This window comes from Thermothelomyces heterothallicus (genome assembly GCF_042370625.1).
Source record: "Thermothelomyces heterothallicus CBS 202.75 unplaced genomic scaffold P884_scaffold_6, whole genome shotgun sequence".
Taxonomy (NCBI): Eukaryota; Fungi; Ascomycota; class Sordariomycetes; order Sordariales; family Chaetomiaceae; genus Thermothelomyces; species Thermothelomyces heterothallicus.
Window position 1 is genome coordinate 195,099 of NW_027192567.1, and position 20,575 is coordinate 215,673.

Sequence of the window (20,575 nt, forward strand, 5' to 3'; positions counted from 1 at the left end):
TTTCTTTCTTTCTTTCTTTCTTTCTTTCTTTCTTTCTTTCTTTCTTTCTTTCTTTCTTTCTTTCTTTCTTTCTTTCTTTCTTTCTTTCTTTCTTTTTTCCTGCTTCATACTCTTCAGCACAATCTCATCTCGTTGCCATTCCTCAACTTCGACTTGATCATGCTTCACTTCAAGTCTTCCGTTAGATGTATACGTATGTACTAAACGAGGAATTGAATAGTTGCTCGACGCTATCGAAGAGGAGGTCAAGCAGGGCGGGTGCATAATAGACTGGCACGCGTGCGACTTGTTCCCCAAGAGCTGGATCGACCTGGTCGTGGTGCTGCGAGTGGATACGGCGACGCTGTATGATAGGTTGACGGCGAGGTGAGTCAGGCCGCCGGAGTCCCTAACCGCCCCTTCCCCACCTGCCCGGGACCTGAACAGCGGTTGACGATTGTTGTGATTTCTATTTCTTTTTGCTGTACAGGAAATACCCCGAGGTGAAACTCCAAGAGAATATCGACTCAGAGATCATGGAGGTTTTGCTTCAGGAAGCTAAGGAGTCGTATGATGAGGAAATTGTGGTCGAGCTGCAGAGCATAACCGCTGATGAGATGGAGAGCAATGTCGAGAGAATTGAGCAGTGGTTGGAGCAATGGAAAAAGGACAATGCGTCATGAGAACCAAGACCTCATGGGGGTTAATATTACAAAATCAAAAAAGACAAAAAAAAAAAAACTTCCTGGTTCCATGGTCTATCTTAAGGGTTGAAGTAAATAACGTTATACGGCAACTGAAGAGACGAGATGTATATACAGTATGGTACAGGTAGTACTCCGTACCTGCTGCAGTGGTGGGCGGGCCTGCCCCTGCCGCAACAGGCTGTCACAGGCAGGGCGCCGCAGCGCCCTCTAACAGCTAACCCCACTACATACGAGAGGATTTATCCCCTTCTGTAAATCAATCTCCCAACAACCGGTCAACACGTTCCTTAAGTAGAGAGGAAAAAAACCTTAAAAAAAAAGAGAAGACGGCAAAATGACGACCCCCACAGCCGGGAAACACATTGTCAACTTCATAACCGGCAATGCCAACAAGCTGCGCGAGGTGAAGGCGATCCTGGAGCCGGCGATCCAAGTCGAGAGCCAGACGCTCGATCTGGTCGAGATCCAGGGCACCCTGGAAGAGGTGACGCTGGACAAGTGCCGGCGAGCGGCCGAGCTGGTAAGCCGTGTTACCTGGCCACCCGAACCAGCCAACGTTCGAAGATGAGGTGGGAGGGCTGCTAATCAGAAACCTTGTGAAAAACTGCAGGTCAAGGGCCCCGTCCTGGTTGAAGACACCTGCCTCTGCTTCAACGCCCTGAATGGACTTCCGGGGCCGTATATGTACGTCCATTTGTGTCTCTCCCATTCTTACTCCCCTTCCACCCCTCCCTTTTTTTTTCTTCTTCCCGGGCACAAAGGCTAATAATAACGGTTGATCCTTAGAAAATGGTTCATGGCATCCATCGGTCACGCTGGTCTCAACAACCTGCTGGCCGCGTACGAAGACAAGTCGGCCAAGGCCGTCTGCACCTTTGCCTACTCGGCGGGTCCCGGCCATGAGCCGATCCTTTTTCAGGGAATTACCGAGGGCAAGATTGTACCGGCAAGGGGGCCGCCGGATTTTGGTATGTTCCTGGAATCAGTCACCTTATCTCGGGGGCGCCTACCGCTGATATGACATTTCGCTATCAGGCTGGGATGCCATTTTCGAGTACGAAGGGAAAACGTAAGTGTCCAATCTCCGCGGCTTGTTCCCGTGGCTTAATCACTGACCGTAAAACAAGGTATGCTGAGATGGACAAGGCGGAAAAGAACAAGATCTCGCACCGCTACCGGGCCCTGGCAAAGCTACAAGATTGGTTCGCAAAGCAACTGGCGCCGTAACTTGCATCAATATTGTGGTAGCTGGAAGATCATGAACCGACTTGCAGCGTCTCATAGTTGGCAAGACCCGGTCCCCCGTTATGCCGGTATCTTCTACCACGCCTGCCATGGCTAGTCCACACCACGCCATACCGCCCTGCTCTAGCATCTCGGCCTATTAACCCTCCATCGGCCCTTTTTGCAACACTCTATGTTGATGTCCGCAAAGAGTTGGTAATCCGAAGCACAGATGGATCTACGGTGGCACCAGCTTCACCAACTCAAAAGATCTGTGCCTCTTCAAATAGTCGTTTCCCCGCCGGTACGCCCTGAGCGCCAGATCAGGGGCGGGATGCTTGAAACTGGTCTGGCCTATAAGACGTATGATGTATGACGAGTCATGGAATGACGGATCGAAGACGAGGAGCTGCTTAGTGCCATTCTTGAGCTTCTCAAAGCCGATGATGGTAAGGGAATGGCCTACTCCGGTACATCCGTTAGCCCATTAAGTCGGGAGTTGGGGAGAAGAGAGGAGCTCGGAAAGCCAAGCGGGCTTACCAAGGTGTTGAAAGTAGATCGGCGGTAGGTTTGTTATGTGAACACGCTGCGTGGGATCCTGAACCCCCAATTGGAAGTAATTCTCGACATACTCCATGAGATGCGCCTCGGATTTGCCAGGCTCCGAGAATTTGATACCGTGTGGCTCACATGGAATGTTCAACAACCGGAACACAGCCACTGCCTGGTCGGCTTTCCATTAGTTTCTCCATGATAGGATGGTGGCTAGAAAAGAAACCTATGTTCATACCTCTGGAGTGCCGATGTATTTTCTTGTTCCCCTTATACCGCCAGTCTCAAGGCGTGCTTGTGAATTGATGCCCAAATCCCAAGCTGTCTCAATCCATTCTTGGATCTGAAAGATGGACGGGATAGTGCCGCAGAAATGTTCATGCCCCTTGGACTTGACTTCTATGATATACGAAGCCAGCATCTGGATATTCCGGTAGCCGCAGAACCCTCCTAAGCGCCTTGTTAGTGTGAGTAACTTGAGCCGTGCACCTTTAGGGTGACAAACCCTCGCGCTTGAGTTTGGAAACATGTTGCAGGCGTGGATGGCAGAGGTAAGCGTGCTCTGTCGATGGACTTTGTTCCAGCAGTACCGCTAGCACGGAGATAACACCTGTTGCTGTTAGCCTAGCGGTCAACACAGCTCCTCTACACATCGCTCACCTTGCGACGTGACTTGGCCTTCCCTCTTGAGCAGCGATACTAGCCATTCGGGCATACGGCTCTCATGAGCGTATTTGCCGAGATGTGCTTTCTGGACGGACGTTAGCTGAGCCCAAGAGCATCAGCGAACTACTAGCTAGACCCGCTTACACCAAGCCGTTTGCCGTGGGGGGAGTGCTTATTCGGAAGCTGTTCATTCTGGAGCGGGGTACGCATGTGGACGCTCTCGGATGTGAAGACGGGGATCTTGAGCAAACGCTTCCAGATCGCGGTTGCCTTTTCTAACCCTGCCTCCTTTGCTTGTTTCCCATGACGCTCATTCGCTTCAGACCGGGGGTCTGACTGTCGATGCCGTTGCGCCGCGCGATGAGCCCTCGACGGCCCGGGGTGAGGATCCGGCTCCGCAGGTGTCACAGGGTCAAGCTCTTTCGTGGTGCAACCGCCAGACTCCTCGGAATGGAGCTCAAGATGATAATCCAGCTCCTGGAGCGGGAGAATTTCTTCACACCCATCAATCGGACACTCGACGTATGAGATATTCTCACCAGACTCGGGATTTTCAGATACGCTTCCTTGCTCTTGACGAAACGAAGCGTCTTCTCCTTCAGCGTGGTAGGTTTCCAAGTGCTAGATTTCTCAGCGAACCCGGTATTCAGGCGTGCAACAGCAGCATTGGTGCCTGCAACCAGCCGGGAATGAGAGACTCACCAGCAGCATCTCATATTCGCCATCAGGGTTGGTCCAGCCACAAAAGGGGCAGGCCATCGCCTTGTCTTCGGCCATTTGCTTTGACGCCTCTCACCCCTCTTTGTCCAGACTCGGTGCTGTGGCTATGTTCGGGGGCCCCGAGTGCCAAACAAGCAGCCGCGGTCTTGAGAAACACACCATCGACGGATAAGTACCGAGGAATATTAGTGTTAATCTGAGGTTGTCAACCAAGAGGCTCGAAGATCGATCGGCACTCGATTTCGATTCCAGTTGCGCGTGAATCCGTCAGGACCAGAAGTAGCAGTTGTGAGGGAAGGAAGGGAGGGGGAGGGGGAGGTTGGGTTGGGTTTGCTGTGCCTGGCTGTTGCCTCTTGCAAGCACAGTGCCAGGCCCGGGTCGCGCCTCACCATGTTCCTTATTCCTCCACCCGCACGGCCTTCCCATAGTTACCCGGTCACACCACTAAATAGCTGGACATAGTAGGTAGCCAAATCGAAGCGCGCAAAGTATCCTTAATTCGACGCCTTTTACATGGCTAGGTATATTTACTAGATAAGCGCGCTTTTTAACCTTTTTCATTCTCTATTTAGTAGCAAACAAAGTATGCCAGCACCTTATAATATAACTACCTGGGTTACGCTATCCTCTAGGAGGGCTTAGCGTGACCTTAGGAGGGGGTACCGTACTGTACAAGTAGTCTACCAGAGTAAGGCTTTGGTAAAGCAAAAGGGTTATGTTCTGCTCGTTATGCCTTGCTACTAGAGCGTAATCGGTAGCTTGATTCCAGGTCCTCTAGGAGTCCAATAATAGTCGTAGAGGGCGTACTCCAAATACCAGCTTGGTGCCGATGTTCCTCGGAATCTTGGCGGTCCAAGAAGTGCAAGTCTAAGCTGCAGAAATCATACTGTAGAGGCCATGGCTGTGGAGGGGCGGCGTGTGTTCACCACCAACTCGTAACACCTTGTATTGAACTGGGTGGTAACACTCACAGCCACCACACACTCCCCTCACCGAGTCAAAACTCCGTCTGGTCAGATAGAAAGGAGCGCGGGCTCAGAGTTTCTAGGGAGTACAAGCTGGCAAGCTGGCAAACTGGTGATAAACATGACAGCCTCGTAATCGCGATGTTCATCAAAACGAAGTGACAACGATGCCGATTCCTCTCTGAGCAGACGGAGAGGAGCCCCGACGCGAGCGGGAAAGAAGGGCACTTCTCAAAGGTTGAAGAAAAGGTCGATTGCGTCTAGTTGTTTTTCTCTGTTGATGACCTTTTTGGTGATGAATGCGCCCCCCTGCTAGCAACCCCGAAATGTAGTAAAAAGAGGTGCGCCCCTTACAATGAACACGTAGCTGACACAGCCACTCTTCCCCGACCTGATGACAACATCTACCACAAGAACCACCTCAAGAGCGCTTTAGCAGCCGATTTCGCCCACACAAGTCGACAGTTATAGCCGGTTCAGCCCTCTTGGAAATTCCTCTATTTGCGAGCCTCCTTTGCAGCCTCTGCAAATGCTCCCTTCGCCGGGACTACGCGCTTTCCGTTGAGCGATCTCTACCAACCTCTTTTCGCTGCGGAAGGAAAGATGGCGTGAGTACTGCCGATCCTCTCTCAACGTCCTTCTCTTGTACTCTCGACTTCTCCTAATCCCTCCTTCGCTCACCTAACTGTATGTGCGCCTACCCTTTTCTTCCCGTCGCCTTGCGCTGCGCCGCCCGGCACCTTTAACGTGAAACAAACCTTCACTGGAGCCAAGTTACCTGCTAGTAGGTAATAGTTGGAAATGGAGCAATTACTATACCCGTTTAGGTGACCGCCGCATCAAAACATAACCACAACCCCCAACGAAGTTGGCTTGGTCGGTGAAATTAGTCAACCCCCCCCTTCTCACTATGTAATGATATTTCTTCTTCCAGGCAAGGCTTTGCGAGAGGCGGACAGGCAGCTCCAGCTGGCCAGAGGGGTGCTGTTCTTGAGTTGGTAATCTTACCAATCCAACGACGAGACAGTGATGGCCCCACGCAGACGATAACTAGACCGCAGCTCAGCCGCACGCCTCAACTTTATGAGCACAAGGCTGCGGAAACAGTTGTAAACCCCGGCAGATTGTGACGGAAAATATAACAGATGATTGCTCTCCTCTCTGCCACGTCGGCCTGAGAGTCCTGAGAACGCTGAGAGACACTTGCTTTATCCTTTGACGCGGTCCCACCTGTTGCCGCTCAGGTCCTTCTCTGGCTGGACTAAAGACGAAACAAACGCCTTCGTTTGGCCGACTGAAACATCAACCGTCTTTCGAACTGGACTCGCTGTCAAAGCACCCGTTCGTGCAACGACCGTCACTACTTCGTCCCCGACATTAAAGGCCCGGCCATGGCCGTGCGAGTTGTGCCAGGGTTTAGCCTGACGAACCGATGGCTCCTATACACCAGCTACTTCCTAGCTCCGGCACAGTTCGTGTCGGGACTAAACAGCAACTGCCCTAGCAATGTCGGCTTTCTCGCATATAACTGGTACACCCAGATCCAATGGTACAAGCTCATGTCGGGCAAGGACGAGATCCACGCCATCTCCCTAATCCTGCCGCACTTCAACCTGCTCTACGCCTTTTCCTACCTGGGAGGCGCCAGCTCGGGCAGCATTTTCATGGGCGTCCTCCTCGGTCTCGGCACGGCCGGGGTGATGATTCTGAACACGGTATCTGCTTGGAAGGCCTGGGCAGTGCACCAGTCGCAGGGCTACGACGTCTATCAGTTCTTCTTCTTTGGCTGGCGTACTCTCACCGAGGGCTGGCATCGGGGGCTTTTCTTGCCGTGGCAGATCTTTGACTCCGTTGCGGCGCTGTGGTGCGTCGGTATGGCATTTTACGCCGCCGTCTACGTACCGGGAGCACTCGAGGAGGAACTGGAAGATGTCAAATGGTGGCACAGATTTCCTGCCATTCCCATTGGAGCTATTGTCATGCTACTTATGGGTTGGCCTCTCGTTATGTGGACAGAGCTTATCATATCGCGAAACCATCTCGAGTCGGAGACCGATATGATAGCTGTATGGCTGTTTGTTGCTCAGGTGGCGACAATGCTGATGCCTAGCTGTGGTGCTCGTCTGTCGTGTTGCGGAGGCGCGCTGGGACGTCGCAAGTCTTCTTCTGTTGTCTGATTGGAATGTGCATGGTCTAGAATAGCTACTTAGGTAATTACCTTGGATAGACCGGGTCATAAGAAGTGATTGCATTTCAGATTTCATCTGCCGTGCTATATATCAAAAGCCGCTGGGGGTGTTGCAACAAGAGCCCGAAGAGAGCATACAGCTCTTAATTAAGTAATGAACGCGGCTCAAGGATAATTCGTTGCTTAGCCTAACCTTGTTGTCAAGACCGAGACCGACAATGCCGGTATAGTGCCAAAGACAAGAGTTGAATAAGCAGGCAGCCTTACGTTCCACCTGACTGGCCGCCCGGGCCAAAAAGATGACTAAAAAAACATACAACATCCGGCATTCGCTGGTCGTCACCGACCCAACTACTACCCGGACCCTCACCAGCTTAACTAGGGCAGAGCGGACGGGATGCCGTGCTTTCTGGTGGGTATGGTCGTATGTACAAGGAGCTCTGTGGGAGTGTCCTTATATACGGAGGTCATTGGATAGTAGACAGGGTGCTGGACAGGCGACAGGTGTTCGTATTCGCCCCTGCGCTCTGCGGTTTAATAACTCTTCAAATATGAGAAGATGATGTTTCTCATCGTTCTCCTGTTGCTAATCTACCCGAGTTTCAGCATTTCCAGAAGTTCCGTCGACCTGGGGATTGGTACTCTTGAAAGGTTGCACAAGTATGCAGCCTGAGATATTTTTAAATGTTCCCCGTTGCTAACCGTCCCGGTTGGGTACCGTGGATGACCTCAAAACAGAGGTCATTGCCCTCCCATGTGCTCATGAGCCACCCGGGTTCTATCTTGCCAGGTTCAAGAGAACAGGAGAACGGTCGATCGGAGGCGCAAGGCGTTCCTAAGTCTGGACGATAACCGGCGAAGCTTACTGTCGCTCATGATTAAGTATATCAATGTCATTTTTTTAGGGATATCGAGATTCCACATGGCAATCAATGCGGGCGCTGATGATTGGGAATGCACAAACCGTCTCGGGGCTGTGCCAGCTTGCTGAGTCAACCACTTGCAGCTTGTCACAATTGACTTGGACTTCCAGCTACGCTGATATGCCACACGACCATGGGTTTAGAGCGTGAGATAACTTGCCCGCCTCGAGAAGGTAATGTCAACATGGCCCGGCGTCAGTAGGAACGAGTGCATATATAGCTCGGCGCATCTACTCGAAAGCGTCCTGCCGTGATGGCTGTCTCCATTGTTGACGACAGTGGCTCGGACGTCTGCGATGGCTATACAGGTTCCGTCCCGGCGTCTTTGCCCAAGCTATATTGTTACGGTAGTCCCGGCCTTTCGGCCGCGCAAACACCCGCCGCCGTGCTTCCATGCGGCGCGGGCCCAGACTATGAATCCCTCCAGCTCCACGAGGCATGGAGCTTCGACACCCCTGCGATAGGCAGCTCAGAAGTCCAAAGTAACGTTTGGGCGACAGATGGTGGTTTCATGGTGAAGCAAGTACCCGAGACTGATGAATCTGTGATTTTTTTTTTCCCCTCAGAGCCCAAAGAAAAGTATAAAAGGGGAAATGTGGTGGAATATGGGGGAAATGGAATTTGATGGGCGCTGTCGTTCGGGTGCCGAAAAGGACTGATTATCGGCCCGACATGTTGTTGAGGACGCAATTTGACACTGAACAACTTGTCACGAGGTATTCTGGGTAACACAGGTTAATGTAAACCCGCCGGTGTGTTGACCATTGGCAAGTCACCGCCTGTGACTAGTTGGTACACATTGGCAGATAGAAACGAGGTTTTTGGAGGTGTTGCTCTGGGGCATACTGATAAATGCATAAGGTACCCTTGGTTTGAATTAGGCCGCTGCAGAACGAGTTCGATTAAGCTTATCGATAAGGATCCGCGCCGAACCTGGGCTGATTGACTGCCCCACCTTCCCCTCCACCCCGCGAAATAATTATTCTGCCCCGCCAATGACTGTTTTCGCGACACCATCGCCTTATCCCGTCGTTGTTGCTGTAGCCCCAGGGTTTGCTGGTCCTTACTGATCTCGACGCCCCCCAGGCCTCTCCTAGTCTTCCACAGCAGCAAAAATGCTGGACGTTAACGATTTCAGTACGAAGCTCCCTTTCTCTCCTTCCCGCCCGTTTCCGTCCAAACCGTGTTCCTTCGTCTCCTTGCCACCAATTGCACACGACCTTCCCTCCGGTGTGATCCGTGTCCGTATTGGAAAACATTAACCGAGTGTAAACCAGTTGTCGAGCGCGGCGGCAACCCTGACAGGATCAGGGAGAGCCAGCGCAAGCGCTATGCACCCGTGGAGGTTGTAGACGAGGTGATCGCCATGTGGGACGACCACCGCAAGAGTGAGTCTCCGGTCCATGCCGCTCTCCTATCCCTGCTTCAGCTCGGGTTTCTAACTCCTACCAAAACCATACAGCTGCCTACGCTGCCACCCAACTCAACGCCAGGATCAACGAGGTCCAGAAACAGATCGGCCCCAAGAAGAAGGCACGCACGCCTACCAGCCCCCTCACCCCCCCCTTCGGCCCACTCGATTCTGACCGCGTATGCAGGCAAAGGAGGACGTCACCGATCTCCTGAAGCAGAAAGGTTGGGAGAACGAAGCCGACCCGGTCAGTCAAGGGTGCTGACTTGCCCAGCCGATTTCGAGAAGGAGAAGAAGGACCTCCTGGCCTTGGCCGCCGAGAAAGAAAAGGCCCTGAAAGCCAAGGTCAAGACGATCGGCAACATCGTCCACGAGTCCGTGCCGGTTTCAGACAACGAGGTCCGTATGCGCCAGCCCCATGTCGAAACACCGCCCGGCCCTGACCGTAACTAGGACAACAACACTGTCGAGCGCACGTGGGCCCCTGAGGGGGTCACGTTTGAGAAGCGCAATGTCCTTTCGCGTGAGGACAACCAGGCCCACATCCTTTCGCGCCGGAACCAGGCTGACCAAGACGGTTAGATCACGAGGTCCTAGAGAAGCTGGACGGCTACGACCCGGAGAGAGGAGTCAAGGTTGTCGGCCATCGCGGGTACTTCCTGCGCCGGTGGGGCGTCTTCCTCAACCAGTATGGTGGTACCCATGTGATCCAAGGTGTTTCTGTCGGCCGGCCCCTAACAGCGATTCTCAGAGCCCTCATCAACTACGGTCTTGAGTTCCTTAACGAGAGAGGCTACATTCCTCTGCAGACTCCGCAGCTCATGCTTAGGGATCAGATGGCGAAAACGGCCCAGCTCTCACAGTACGAAGACCTGCACACATGCGTCCTGGCCTCGGTATGCCTCTAATGCTCGGATTAGGTTTGATGAGGAACTCTACAAGGTCACTGGTGACCAGGCAGACAAGTACCTGATCGCGGTGAGTCATTCATGTGGGATAATGCTTCTGGCGGAAACTCCCTAACTGGAGACAGACCTCTGAGCAACCAATCTCGGCTTTCCACAGCGACGAATGGCTGCAGCCCAAGCAGCTGCCCCTAAAGTAAGTCTTTATGTTATGGTTCCTTTGGAACTGTCACTCACGGTATGCCCAGGTATGCGGGCTATTCGACCTGCTTCCGTAAGGAAGCTGGCGCTGTAAGTTTGCACCCTCCGCCTCGTTAACCTGGCCCAACGCTGATCGTTTTACCAGCACGGAAAGGATGTTTGGGGCATCTTCCGTGTTCACGAGTTCACCAAGGTCGGTCCGCTGGTTCTGCCGCCTGGTTCGGAAGTGCCTAACGTGTTCTAGGTTGAGCAATTCTGCATCACCGACCCCGAGAAGTGAGCTGCTGCCCTTCTTGCTTGTTCTTCGAACCGCATCTCACATTTACTAGGTCGTGGGAGATGTTCGAAAGCATGATCTCCACGTCAGAGGAATTCTACAAGTCTCTTGGAATTCCTTACCGGGTGGTCGCCATTGTCTCTGGTGCTCTGAGTACGTCGCCCTGCTGCGCGATACCCATGTTCTAAACGAGCAATTAGCTGACTTTGCCTTCCTTTTCTAGACAACGCCGGTATGTTTGGACAACGAAGGGGGCACGAGTCGCTCTACTAACGACCATAAGCTGCCAAGAAGCTTGACCTCGAGGCTTGGTTCCCGCATCAGGGCGAGTTCAAGGAGTTGGTGAGCTGCTCGTAAGTTTACTCATCCCTAGTCTTACAAGGTACCTATTGATGACACTATTTCGATATAGGAACTGCACCGATTACCAGAGCCGGGATCTCGAGATCCGCTTCGGAGTCAAGAAGCAGACCGACATCAAGAAGACCTATGTCCACTGCCTCAACTCCACTCTCACGGCAACCACAAGGACAATCTGCGCGATCCTGGAGAATTTCCAGACCGAAGATGTAAGAGGTTATCTGAGCATCCTCAGTTATTTATACGACTAACTTCCTATTAGGGTGTCCGCATCCCCGAACCGCTGCGGAAGGTAAGCCGGGAAGGCCGCACGTATGGATATGTACATTCTGTACTAACAAATATTAGTACCTCCCCGGAGCTCCCGATTTCATTCCGTTTGCGAAGAAGGATGCGGAGAAGAAGGAAGGCGAGAAGAAGGAGGTCCCCGTTCGGTAATGGAACGAGGGTACCCACGGAGGAGTTCCGGTGTTCGTTGTGATAGGAGCAGGTAGCAAGCCTTGTTTGAGCGGGCGAGCTTTGCATCTTTTGAGCAGGAATCTGCTGCAATAGAACAGTGCTGTCGTATCAAGGAATCGTTGATTGCCGGGTGACTCCGATCCAAAGGCACTCATCATACGTCTCAAAACCCTTGTACCTAGTAAGCAAGCTGTAAACGTAAAGAAGGACAGTGCATCCCGCAGCTGTCGTACTCCCCATCATACATTGAACGAACGTTAACCCCTGACGCAGCCATGCAAGACATAATAAATGAAACCAAACGTGAACCCCGCGTCGCTTGTGCCATCCCTCCAGGTGCCTGCCTACATGCACCATACAACAATGTTCGTCCCAAATTACCCGGGCCGAGAAAAGGGCCAGAACTTCCGAGGAGGAAAGACTCCAAATGAAAAAAAAAAAAAAAAAAAAAAAAAAAAAAAAAAAAAAAAAAAAAAAAAAAAAAAAAAAAAAAAAAAAAAAAAAAAAAAAAAAAGAAGGGGGGGGGGGGGGGGCAAGTGCCATCCTAATCAAAACCATCCGTCCCAGCAGTTCTTGAAACCCCTCTCGGGAAAACATACAAGTAGTCTAATCAGGCAGGAATTGTTTGCCGTCTTGTTCCTCCGCTCTTGCTCGACGTCCGACCCTCCTCTTCCTTTCCTCCCTCCCGCCTATTGTTTTTTTTACCCCCTTCTCCTCTCCTCCAGGGAAGGGAAGAAGAGATGGGGGTAAAACGGGGGAGGAAACCGCGAATCGGACAGGAGTATAGAGAGAGAGAGAGAGAGAGAGAGAGAGAGAAGCTTCTCACATGAGCACGCACTTGCCGCCGTCCGAGGGCTCGCTCGGGTTCTGCGACTTCTCGACCTCGCCGATGAGCAGCTCGAACGCCTTGGCCACGTTCTCGTTGTAGCGGGCGCTGGCCTCGGTCCACGCGCACTTGTACTTCTCGGCCAGCGCCCTTCCCTCCTCGGGCGTCACCTGCCGCTGCTCCGGGCGCAGGTCGCACTTGTTCCCGACGATGCAGATCGGGACCGTGGCCGTGCCCTGTTATACGCGGGGCGGGGAGCGAGCGCGGTTGAAGCTTGGTTAGCGAGGATTTTTTTTTCCCTTTTTTCCCCCTTTTCTTTCGCCTGGCTGAGTCGTTCTAGAGGCTGGGGGAGAGGAGAGGGGAGGAGGGGACGAAAAAAAAAGGGGGGGGGACGAACGAGGTGGTTCAGAATCTTGTCGCGGATCACTTGCACCATCTCGAAGGACTGGAGGGATGAGACGCTGTAGACGAGCATGTAGCCGTGGATGCCGATGAAGTGCTTCGAGTTGAGGATGCTGTACTCGTCCTGGCCCGCCGTGTCGACGATCTCGGTCGCGAAGTCCTGGCCCTTATACCGGATCTCCTTGCTGAACGTGTTCTCGATGGTCGGGTAATAGCTCTCGACGAAGTGCCCGTCGACGTAGCGGACGGCCAGGGAAGACTTGCCTAGATCATGATTGAGCTGCGCATTAGCGGCGTTTCGGGTGGGCGAGAGGGAGGGCAAACGAAAGGCGTCTCATACCGACTGAGCGGCTGCCAACTATGGCAATCTTGCGCTGCTTGGCGAGCGTGGTCGGCATCGTGCTTGCGTTTGGTTATCGTCGCGCGAGAGTAGAAATCAGGGTGCCAACCGGATGTACTGTACAAAGTTTCGGAATCGACAGTCGCGCTGAGAGGTCTGGTGCACTCTGGTCCAATTCGAGCGTGCCGCCGTTAAGACAGGAGTCGAACTGGGGTTTGTTTGCTCAAAGTAAGTCGACATGCAAGAAAACGAGTGTTGGATCGTTTGCGGGCGCGGGGCCTTGCTCTGAGTAAGTTCAGATCAGGCAAAGGGGGAGGGAGCTGGCAACGAGTGGTTGGGCAGTAAGAAACGTTCTTCTCGGCCGGTTCAGAAAAACTCGGCAGACACCGCGAGGCGGATTGACTCGACCAATATGTTGAATGACAAAGTCCTGCGGGAGCTGTGGCGTTTGCACGACCGCGCAATATACTCTCCGTTGCCTCGCGATATAGGCAGTTCCACCGGTGGAAGGGAACGGCGGGGGGGTAGCAACGGGATATGGAAAACAAGACTACATACAGTATGTACGGATGTACAGTACAGCACATCCATCACTTTTGCCATGCCAGTCGCCGGGCCTTGGCAGTTGTGGCCGGGGCCCCTGGGCGGCTCATTCTGGCGCTTCGAGAGCGGGGTCCTAACTACTCTAGTGTAGCTGTAGGCGCCCCGCTGCGGCTCAATTGGGAGCCAGGATCTGGAGTGCGCTGCACGCAATGCACTCCAGAACGCCGGGCACATGCTGTGCGACGCTCGGCCCGGACATGTGACGAAGACAGCCACCGACTACACAGTCATCGGCCAACGAGGGTACAGCAGCTTCGTGGGAACAGGAGCCGCCCCAATTGACACGAGAGAAAATGAAAAAAAAAAAAGGCAATCAGATTTGATTTGCATTCCCCGTGCGAGAGAAGTTGCGGGAAGCGGCCGTTACCGTCTACGTATCTGCCGTATACCAAATCATTCCATCGTCGGTGTCGTCTCGATGTCGTGAAAAACCCCCCATTCATCAGTCCATTCATCAGCCGCCATTGCAATACCAAACCGTGACCACCATTCAGCCCCAGACCATATATCCCATATGCAAAGCCGTGTCAAAAGGTGACTGTCGTGTCCGGAACGCCGTAAAACCATGAGACACGTGGAGAGAGTTTGCCCGAGACCATGTCAACGCAGCACCGCCAGCTGATCGGCTAGATCTTGGAGACGAGCCAACGAACCGGACTCTTGTTTGTCTCCGTCACTGCCTTGCGCCTCCGCAACTTGGCGGTGGAAGGCAATGAACTCGTTGATCGAATCGAGCAGCGGCTGAATGCTCTTCTTCGGGTGGACACGGATAAATCTGTCTCTGATCGAGTCGCTCAGAGAGAGATACCCCAGAAGGACCGAGAGGTAGCCCAGGGCAACGTTGAGCTGAGTCTTTTCCATCGAGTCGGCCTGCTCCACATTAGCGACCGTGAAAACGAACCGTCTGGCCTCGCGAACTTACATCACCGGTTTTCGTGTGGTTGTCTGCAAAATGCCGGATGAGCCGATTGAGAGGCGATCCCGTGCCATCGCCTTGCTCTTCCACCAGATTTCGAGATGCAGGCGGATAATACACACAAAAGTTGATCATGGCTCCCAACATCATAATAAGAGATTCGAGTACCTTAGACATGAAGGAGTCAACTCTCATGGAACTCAAGACCATTTCGAATGCGCTGCTGGCCGACTCTGCGAGACGCCGGAGCAGCCCCTTCTCGACAAACATTCGCGAAGCCTCCCCGTTGTGGTTCGTGATGTTCAGCGATATCCGTAGGGTGAGGCTCTCGAGGTCACCAAGTTGGTCGGTCGGGCGTTGCAAGGCCGCCTCCAACACCTCGGCAACGATCGGCGCATAATGCCCGGTCCAGACCGAACTGAGCCGCGACTGCATCGCGCTGACCGAATGGCCTTCCAGCACATGGAGAGCGAGGTAGAAGTCGCACGACTCGTTCTGATTGGGCAAGTCCCAGCAGGCCGCATCGGAAACGCCCTCGGCTAGGATCGAGAACAAGCGGTCCGTCACTGCTTGTGAGAGCACCTCGTCTTCAGCAGATGCGTGAGAGGGCTGCCGCATGAGCAGATCTAGGCATTTCAGGGCCAGCGTGCGTGGCGAAAGCGAGGTCGGAGAGAACGGCTTCCACACGGGAAGCTCGAGAAGTGAGGATTTGATGGTCGCAATGGTAAGTTGGCCGTTCTTGGAGACGTTGTGCTTCCTATCCTTTGCGAGCAGCGCGATGTCGGCGGGCAAGTCAAGAAGCTTGCTGACGAGCGCGGCGAGACCTTGCGAGCGAAGCTGCTGGATTAGATGCGCAGACGTGGTAGCAGCAAGAAGGGTCGTGACTATGGCCAAAATTGCGTATCCAGAGATCAGATCGTTCTCATCTGCGAGCGACCTGAACAGGTTTCCCCCATCACTGTGGTTGCGGAACTGCTGCCGGAAATCCTTGTCTTTGAGCTTCTGAGCAACCTCGAGCAGCGCGCCTCTCCGTAGAGAGGAAGGCTTAGCCGACGACGGTAAGCCTGCCCTGTCGAGGATGTCATCCATCTCGTCTGCAAAGCGGCTATTTGCGCCAGCCTGCCTTAACTCGTGAATGCTCCGGACGGCCCCGGTGTTGCCTGTCTCGTCATCCTCATCGAGGTACGATATTGCGTTCACGGTGGAACTCTTGGTGAGACGTCCGAGGTTGAACAGCGCGCCACCTGCCGGCCCGTCGCCGAGGTCGCCAAGCCCCCCGGCTCCGAGGAGAGGGTCATCATCATCAGCTAGCATTGATCGTTGCTGGCTGTAGGTGAACTTCGGGCCGGTTTTCTTGGTGGCCAGGACCGCTCGCGCGGTTGTTGTAGGGCGGGATAACACTGTCGAAACAGGGGTGGGGGAGGCTTGAACTGCTAATGGGGACCGGGCATTGGCGAGTTCTGAATCCCGGGACGATGCCTCATCCTCGGACGAACTGGTTTCCTCCTGAACCTGCTCTGCCAAAGCATCTATCAGACGCCGCCGCTTTCGAGTTGGTTGGCCAATTGGTGCCTGTTCTTCAACAGCAGTGGCCGTGGTCGCCAGTCGTGGGGGGCTTTTAGGAGCTGGCTTGGGAGGTGGCGCGGAAAGACGGATGGGAATCTGCTGCTTCTTGAATCCTGGACTTTTGGAGGAGACACTGAGATTTTTCAGCCTCCGAGACGTCTTGGCTGAGAAGGGCATAGATGTGGGAACATCATCCTTCATGCCCGCGTCCTGTTCGGGCGTACTCCGTTGTGACGTGGTAGATGGGGTCGCGTCTGGTGCCGATCTTGGTATCTCCTCCTCACTCGATGGAAGGGGCGACCGAGCGACAGGCGGCGACGAGTCTGGTGTAGAGTAAGGACCGGAAGCCCTTCCCTTAGCGGATGAGCCCTGTCCAGCCCTCCTCCTCTTTGTCCCCGTGGCCTCGCTCAACAACGAGTCGATGTCGTAAGGATCAGGGAGCGGCTGGCTTTGCGCCTCGCCAGGCTGTGGTTGGCGCGACCCAGTGTCCAGCTTATGTGAGTCCTGTCGCCTAGCCTTGACGGAAGAGATGGCGCGTGTTGACAGACGAGGGGGCTCGGGCGAATCAGCTTGCGAGTGGGCGAAGGTTGAAGGGACGACCGGCGCTGATTCGGCGTGCCTGAGGGTCGCCGGCCGTATTGACGTCTCCGTTCTCCTCCGTGCCGCTCTCCCATATGTAGTGGCGACCTTCTTTTTCGGAGCAAAGCCGAAATCGTAGACTGACTCGGTGTTGTTGGCCATCATTATGACGCTTCGACGAAGGGCGAGAGGTTGTTGCGGTGGAGAATTGGCCCTTGAGAATTCGCTGGGCAAATTGTTGGTTCTCGACAGGTAATGAGGTTAGAGAGGCATCCTTGTGTAAGCGTCCGGAGGTATGTGCGAACAGCTGCTCATCACTCGTTGCGATGGCTTTTCGCGATGGACAAGGAAGCGCGGGGCGCTCAAGAATCGCAGTTATGCGGAGAAGAGGGATTGAGTAAAATTGAGTATTTCAGGCGCGTTGGCAATGTATGCGCACCCCAGATAGAACCCTTGATAGAGGTAGAAAATGATTGCGCGGACTGTCGCGCGGTGCGATACAACGGGTTGTTTGTTTGATGCAATGCGCGGGAAGCAGACAACCCGTTGCTGTTTGGAAACGAACCCCGGCACATGGGCATGACGGACCCCACATTGTCCGCCTGCCTCAGTGCAGTTGACCCGTGCGCAGTAACTACCTCGTTGCAGCAGCATTCACTCGCGGGCCCACAGGTGTGAGACCTGGCAACAAGGGAACAGAGAGAGTTCCAAAGCAAAACTAGTTACTTGTGGGTACGGAGTGAGTAGATACCTAGTTATGTTGTGCTTTTGGTCTAAGTAGGCGGTAGAAGAGTCTGAAGCACAAAGGCTGGCTCTTCCTTGAATAGTGGAGTCGTCTAGAGAACAGGGTAGAGCTCACCCATGCCCGAACAGCACCTAAGTATCAAAACCCAACCCTCCAGAAGCATATATGAATTACAGGGTGTTGTTGTTGAAGATAACATGCCCTACAAAAGTTGATCATCACTACATTAGACTTGGCCGTGAGGGAATTCAGGCCCTATGGAGTGTCTACTTACATATTTACGTAAGGTACCGGTAAAGCATGCTAGATCGCTCCATACGATACGCGTCAGGCAGTGCCTGCCTTCTTTCGGAACTTGTTTTGGGTTTGCACACCTGTGGGTCACTGGGGCTCAAAGAACGTTTATCGCAGCAGTTGACCAGGGGCGCCCACCCCTTGTGTTGTCCTAGCTGCCTTTGCGGGGTTGGTTCTAATCGCGAGTCCACATGAGAGCTGAAGGAGGGGCCACCGAATTTATCATGGGTCTTTGAACCCTTTGCTCCCTAGGAGTGTATCCCGTACAGAAATCCATCGCCTGCATAACTGGCAACTTGTCTCCTGTTTTGTCCTGCCGTGTTCCTTGTCAGCCAAACAAGCGGCCAAGCTTGGGTAGAGTGTGTGTCCTCGCCGTCTTTCTAGGGCTCTTCTAGTACTGCGATCGTCCGGCCGCTCTTTGCGGATTGCTTCGGCTCAATTTATCGGTTCAAGTGCGACTTCTTGAGCCACGGCAAGTCCGCAATGCCTGACGTCAAGCCCGCTCCGACCCAATGTGTCGGGCCAGTCTACCGCTCGGAGAGCCAAAAACCAACGGCGGCAGTCTCGACGGGCGTGGAGTTTGACACCGTCACCATCCTTCCGCAGACTCCCCAGCTGATTGCCCTGCTCTCGTGAGTAGTTTCCTATCCCGGCTTCAGCTCGGCGAGGCGCGGGTTCTGATTCGTGCGCAGAATCATCCGCGACAGGAACACGCAGCGCGGGGATTTCATCTTCTACGCCAACAGGATCATTCGCCTCCTCGTCGAGGAGGGCCTGAATCATCTTCCTACTGTCGAGCACACGGTCACGACTCCGGTCGGGCGCACCTATGAGGGTCTGGCATTCCAGGGCAAGATTTGCGGCGTGTCCATCATGCGGGCGGGCGAGGCCATGGAGCAAGGCTTGAGGGAGTGCTGCCGGTCGGTGAGGATCGGCAAGATCCTGATCCAGAGGGACGAGGAATCGGCCCAGCCCAGGCTCTTTTACGACAAGCTGCCCGATGATATCGCCGATAGATGGGTCCTGCTGCTCGACCCTATGCTTGCGACAGGTGGGTTCTACCTGGCACTGTTTCCGCCGCTGCTGTTGCTGACCGCTTCGCAGGTGGTTCCGCCATCATGGCTGTCGATGTTCTAAAGTCGCGCGGCGTGCCTGAGGAACGAATCCTGTTCCTGAACGTGCTCGCCAGTCCCCAGGGTATTCAGAATTTTGCGACCAAGTTTCCCAACATTCAGGTGGTAACCGCCTTTGTTGACCAAGGGCTTGACGAGAAGAAGTGAGTGTTCCACGCCCTCAACGCTGACAATAAAAAGTCCACACTTACCGACGTCTGTAGCTACATCACACCTGGCCTCGGTGACTTCGGCGACAGGTATTATACCGTGTGAAACGAATGTCCACTTTCATGGGATCAGATAGCAGCCGCGCAAAGGAACAGCGTAGTATTACAGACTCGCTTCGGTAAGGCGATCTTCCGTGTCACCGGTTGGTAATGCAACTGGTATCGCCCGCAATCATTCACCGGTTTTATCTCCCACGCCGAAAATGAAAATGAGGTACAAAAGAAAGGGGGGAAAATACGAGCAAGCCATCGCAGGCGCATCAATCGTAGTCCTCATCGTCAGCTACGATACCCTCCCCCTCGTAACCGCCGCGATCATCCTCATCCTCATCTATCCTATGACTCGCCCCTCCAGCCCGTCTGCTGCTTATGTTGCTGGCGCTCCGTAGTTTCTCGGCCTCGCGGGCCTCGGCAGCGACAGCATCTAGTAGAACCGGTCAGCTTTTTTCTTCCACAGCCAGAAAACAGCCGATTTGTGTGTCGCATCGTACCTGCTGCGTCGACCCACTCGCTATAGACATCTATCGGAGATGAAAGATCTGGCGTCTCCTGTTAGCTCCCGGCTGCATCGAAACGCCAGTGGCCGGAATCGTAAGGTGCCTACAGTTGATTGCGCACTGAAACTTTTGCCCGCAGACCTTGCAGTCGAGCCATCCACAACCTGCCTTCTTATCGAGTTTGACTTGGATCGACTTCTCGTGGTTGCAAAACAGGCATGTGAAGGTGGTCGGCAGGGGCTCGCGCTGTCATAGAAGAAGGGGATCAGCTAGGGCACTGTTGGAAGAATGGGGCGGACGGCCTGTCGATGTACAGTACCTTCTTTGGCGCTTGAGGCTTTCTGGAGCTCTTTCGCTTGCCCATTATGATCGAGAATGGTTAAGAATGGTCGAGCTCCGTGTATTGTGAACAGAGGTCTTAGGGGGAAGCAGGCTTCAGACTCCCGCGGGCAACGCCGTTCAAATCGCTTGATCGAAGGTGGGGGAGATCGATTGGGCCCGGTTTCGGGGGTAAATGTCCTCGCTATTACTCGGCTTCGGAGATGCTCTTTAGATCGCAAATATGGTGTTGCTCGATATTCAGGATATTCAGGTGCATGCGATTGTCGAGGGTGCCACCAACTGCCGTTCAATGTCCTGCGGTTAGCCAAGGGATGGAATTGCGAGTATACGGTCGTAATGTCATCCATCGCCTTGGGGGGCCACTTCAGCCTTGGTTTTCGCGGGAGCGGCAAACGCGTAATGGCCCGTGCATCCGTGTCTTAGTGTAAGTGTAGGTACAGTAGGTACGGAGTACTCCGTACATATCTTACCTAAGGTACCTATTCGCCAATTACGTTTCCCGACAAGATGGAAGCGCGGCACGCTCTCCAAATATCAAGCGCCTGCAGGAGACTGCGCAGCACACCAAGTTGAGTTGAAACTATTA

At 53.8% G+C, this 20,575-nt stretch overlaps 10 protein-coding genes across 10 annotated transcripts in view; 6 read left to right on the top strand and 4 right to left on the bottom strand.

The window, feature by feature from the left end:
- P884DRAFT_239341 (AAA domain-containing protein) overlaps nt 1–786 on the top strand; it is a 1,321-nt gene extending 535 nt beyond the window's left edge. Inside the window, exons 2-3 of the mRNA XM_069440133.1 lie at nt 221–366; nt 470–786. Coding sequence (XP_069299121.1) covers nt 221–366; nt 470–662 — 339 coding nt within the window. The 3' untranslated portion in view covers nt 663–786. The remainder of the gene's footprint in view (nt 1–220; nt 367–469) is intronic.
- A 211-nt stretch (nt 787–997) lies between these two features.
- Nucleotides 998–1,913, top strand: P884DRAFT_239344 (inosine triphosphate pyrophosphatase; the record flags this gene model as incomplete). Its single annotated transcript, XM_069440134.1, has 5 exons — nt 998–1,206; nt 1,297–1,370; nt 1,473–1,654; nt 1,722–1,755; nt 1,814–1,913. The coding sequence occupies exons 1-5, from the start codon at nt 1,021–1,023 to the stop codon at nt 1,911–1,913; spliced, it is 576 nt and encodes a 191-aa protein (XP_069299122.1). The 5' UTR covers nt 998–1,020.
- Nucleotides 1,914–2,148: 235 nt separating this feature from the next.
- Nucleotides 2,149–3,905, bottom strand: P884DRAFT_196228 (peptidase family C78-domain-containing protein; the record flags this gene model as incomplete). The annotated part of the gene is made up of 7 exons (XM_069437962.1): nt 2,149–2,375; nt 2,451–2,634; nt 2,701–2,912; nt 2,968–3,072; nt 3,123–3,213; nt 3,273–3,749; nt 3,831–3,905. 7 exons carry the CDS (start codon nt 3,903–3,905, stop codon nt 2,149–2,151), a joined length of 1,371 nt encoding a protein of 456 aa, XP_069299123.1.
- A 2,299-nt stretch (nt 3,906–6,204) lies between these two features.
- Nucleotides 6,205–6,990, top strand: P884DRAFT_195882 (uncharacterized protein; the record flags this gene model as incomplete). The annotated part of the gene is made up of 1 exon (XM_069437940.1): nt 6,205–6,990. The coding sequence occupies one exon, from the start codon at nt 6,205–6,207 to the stop codon at nt 6,988–6,990; it is 786 nt and encodes a 261-aa protein (XP_069299124.1).
- Nucleotides 6,991–8,204: 1,214 nt separating this feature from the next.
- P884DRAFT_155299 (uncharacterized protein) lies at nt 8,205–8,429 on the top strand (the record flags this gene model as incomplete). Its single annotated transcript, XM_069437239.1, has 1 exon — nt 8,205–8,429. A coding segment is annotated over one exon (225 nt), but the record flags the coding sequence as incomplete, so codon positions are not given.
- A 519-nt stretch (nt 8,430–8,948) lies between these two features.
- Nucleotides 8,949–11,654, top strand: P884DRAFT_219769 (uncharacterized protein). Its single transcript, XM_069439423.1, has 19 exons — nt 8,949–9,061; nt 9,202–9,312; nt 9,387–9,457; nt 9,523–9,559; nt 9,610–9,734; nt 9,789–9,858; nt 9,918–10,023; nt 10,087–10,197; nt 10,256–10,313; nt 10,369–10,436; nt 10,489–10,531; nt 10,587–10,634; nt 10,686–10,717; nt 10,771–10,871; nt 10,942–10,950; nt 11,002–11,071; nt 11,131–11,287; nt 11,341–11,370; nt 11,427–11,654. Exons 1-19 carry the CDS (start codon nt 9,040–9,042, stop codon nt 11,514–11,516), a joined length of 1,359 nt encoding a protein of 452 aa, XP_069299126.1. The 5' UTR covers nt 8,949–9,039; the 3' UTR covers nt 11,517–11,654.
- A 705-nt stretch (nt 11,655–12,359) lies between these two features.
- Nucleotides 12,360–13,163, bottom strand: P884DRAFT_195844 (small GTPase superfamily; the record flags this gene model as incomplete). Its single annotated transcript, XM_069437936.1, has 3 exons — nt 12,360–12,599; nt 12,761–13,029; nt 13,106–13,163. The coding sequence occupies 3 exons, from the start codon at nt 13,161–13,163 to the stop codon at nt 12,360–12,362; spliced, it is 567 nt and encodes a 188-aa protein (XP_069299127.1).
- An 855-nt stretch (nt 13,164–14,018) lies between these two features.
- Nucleotides 14,019–17,259, bottom strand: P884DRAFT_219775 (wings apart-like protein regulation of heterochromatin-domain-containing protein). Its single transcript, XM_069439424.1, has 2 exons — nt 14,631–17,259; nt 14,019–14,578 (listed from the first exon to the last, which is right to left on the bottom strand). The coding sequence occupies exons 1-2, from the start codon at nt 16,932–16,934 to the stop codon at nt 14,309–14,311; spliced, it is 2,574 nt and encodes an 857-aa protein (XP_069299128.1). The 5' UTR covers nt 16,935–17,259; the 3' UTR covers nt 14,019–14,308.
- An 830-nt stretch (nt 17,260–18,089) lies between these two features.
- P884DRAFT_290654 (uracil phosphoribosyltransferase-domain-containing protein) lies at nt 18,090–19,316 on the top strand. The gene is made up of 4 exons (XM_069444065.1): nt 18,090–18,440; nt 18,501–18,859; nt 18,913–19,084; nt 19,145–19,316. Exons 1-4 carry the CDS (start codon nt 18,292–18,294, stop codon nt 19,194–19,196), a joined length of 732 nt encoding a protein of 243 aa, XP_069299129.1. The 5' UTR covers nt 18,090–18,291; the 3' UTR covers nt 19,197–19,316.
- P884DRAFT_110613 (transcription elongation factor Elf1 like-domain-containing protein) lies at nt 19,209–20,100 on the bottom strand. Its single transcript, XM_069437077.1, has 4 exons — nt 19,967–20,100; nt 19,755–19,893; nt 19,642–19,689; nt 19,209–19,574 (listed from the first exon to the last, which is right to left on the bottom strand). The coding sequence occupies exons 1-4, from the start codon at nt 20,009–20,011 to the stop codon at nt 19,411–19,413; spliced, it is 396 nt and encodes a 131-aa protein (XP_069299130.1). The 5' UTR covers nt 20,012–20,100; the 3' UTR covers nt 19,209–19,410.
- Between the last annotated feature and the right edge of the window lie 475 nt (nt 20,101–20,575).

Excerpts from the sequence above, each read along its gene's own strand:
- P884DRAFT_219769 (XM_069439423.1), top strand. The coding sequence starts at position 9,040 with ATGCTGGACGTTAACGATTTCA. Across the intron at positions 10,024-10,086 it reads TGGGGCGTCTTCCTCAACCA|AGCCCTCATCAACTACGGTC; the intron begins GTATGGTGGTAC and ends AGCGATTCTCAG. Across the intron at positions 11,072-11,130 it reads AAGGAGTTGGTGAGCTGCTC|GAACTGCACCGATTACCAGA; the intron begins GTAAGTTTACTC and ends ATTTCGATATAG.
- P884DRAFT_219775 (XM_069439424.1), bottom strand. The coding sequence starts at position 16,934 with ATGATGGCCAACAACACCGAGTCAGTCTACGATTTCGGCTTTGCTCCG. Across the intron at positions 14,579-14,630 it reads ACCACACGAAAACCGGTGAT|GCCGACTCGATGGAAAAGAC; the intron begins GTAAGTTCGCGA and ends AATGTGGAGCAG.
- P884DRAFT_290654 (XM_069444065.1), top strand. The coding sequence starts at position 18,292 with ATGCCTGACGTCAAGCCCGCTCCGACCCAATGTGTCGGGCCAGTCTAC. Across the intron at positions 18,441-18,500 it reads CAGCTGATTGCCCTGCTCTC|AATCATCCGCGACAGGAACA; the intron begins GTGAGTAGTTTC and ends ATTCGTGCGCAG. Across the intron at positions 19,085-19,144 it reads CAAGGGCTTGACGAGAAGAA|CTACATCACACCTGGCCTCG; the intron begins GTGAGTGTTCCA and ends CGACGTCTGTAG.
- P884DRAFT_110613 (XM_069437077.1), bottom strand. The coding sequence starts at position 20,011 with ATGGGCAAGCGAAAGAGCTCCAGAAAGCCTCAAGCGCCAAAGAAG. Across the intron at positions 19,894-19,966 it reads AGCCTCAAGCGCCAAAGAAG|CGCGAGCCCCTGCCGACCAC; the intron begins GTACTGTACATC and ends CTTCTATGACAG. Across the intron at positions 19,690-19,754 it reads GTTTCAGTGCGCAATCAACT|ATCTTTCATCTCCGATAGAT; the intron begins GTAGGCACCTTA and ends AGGAGACGCCAG.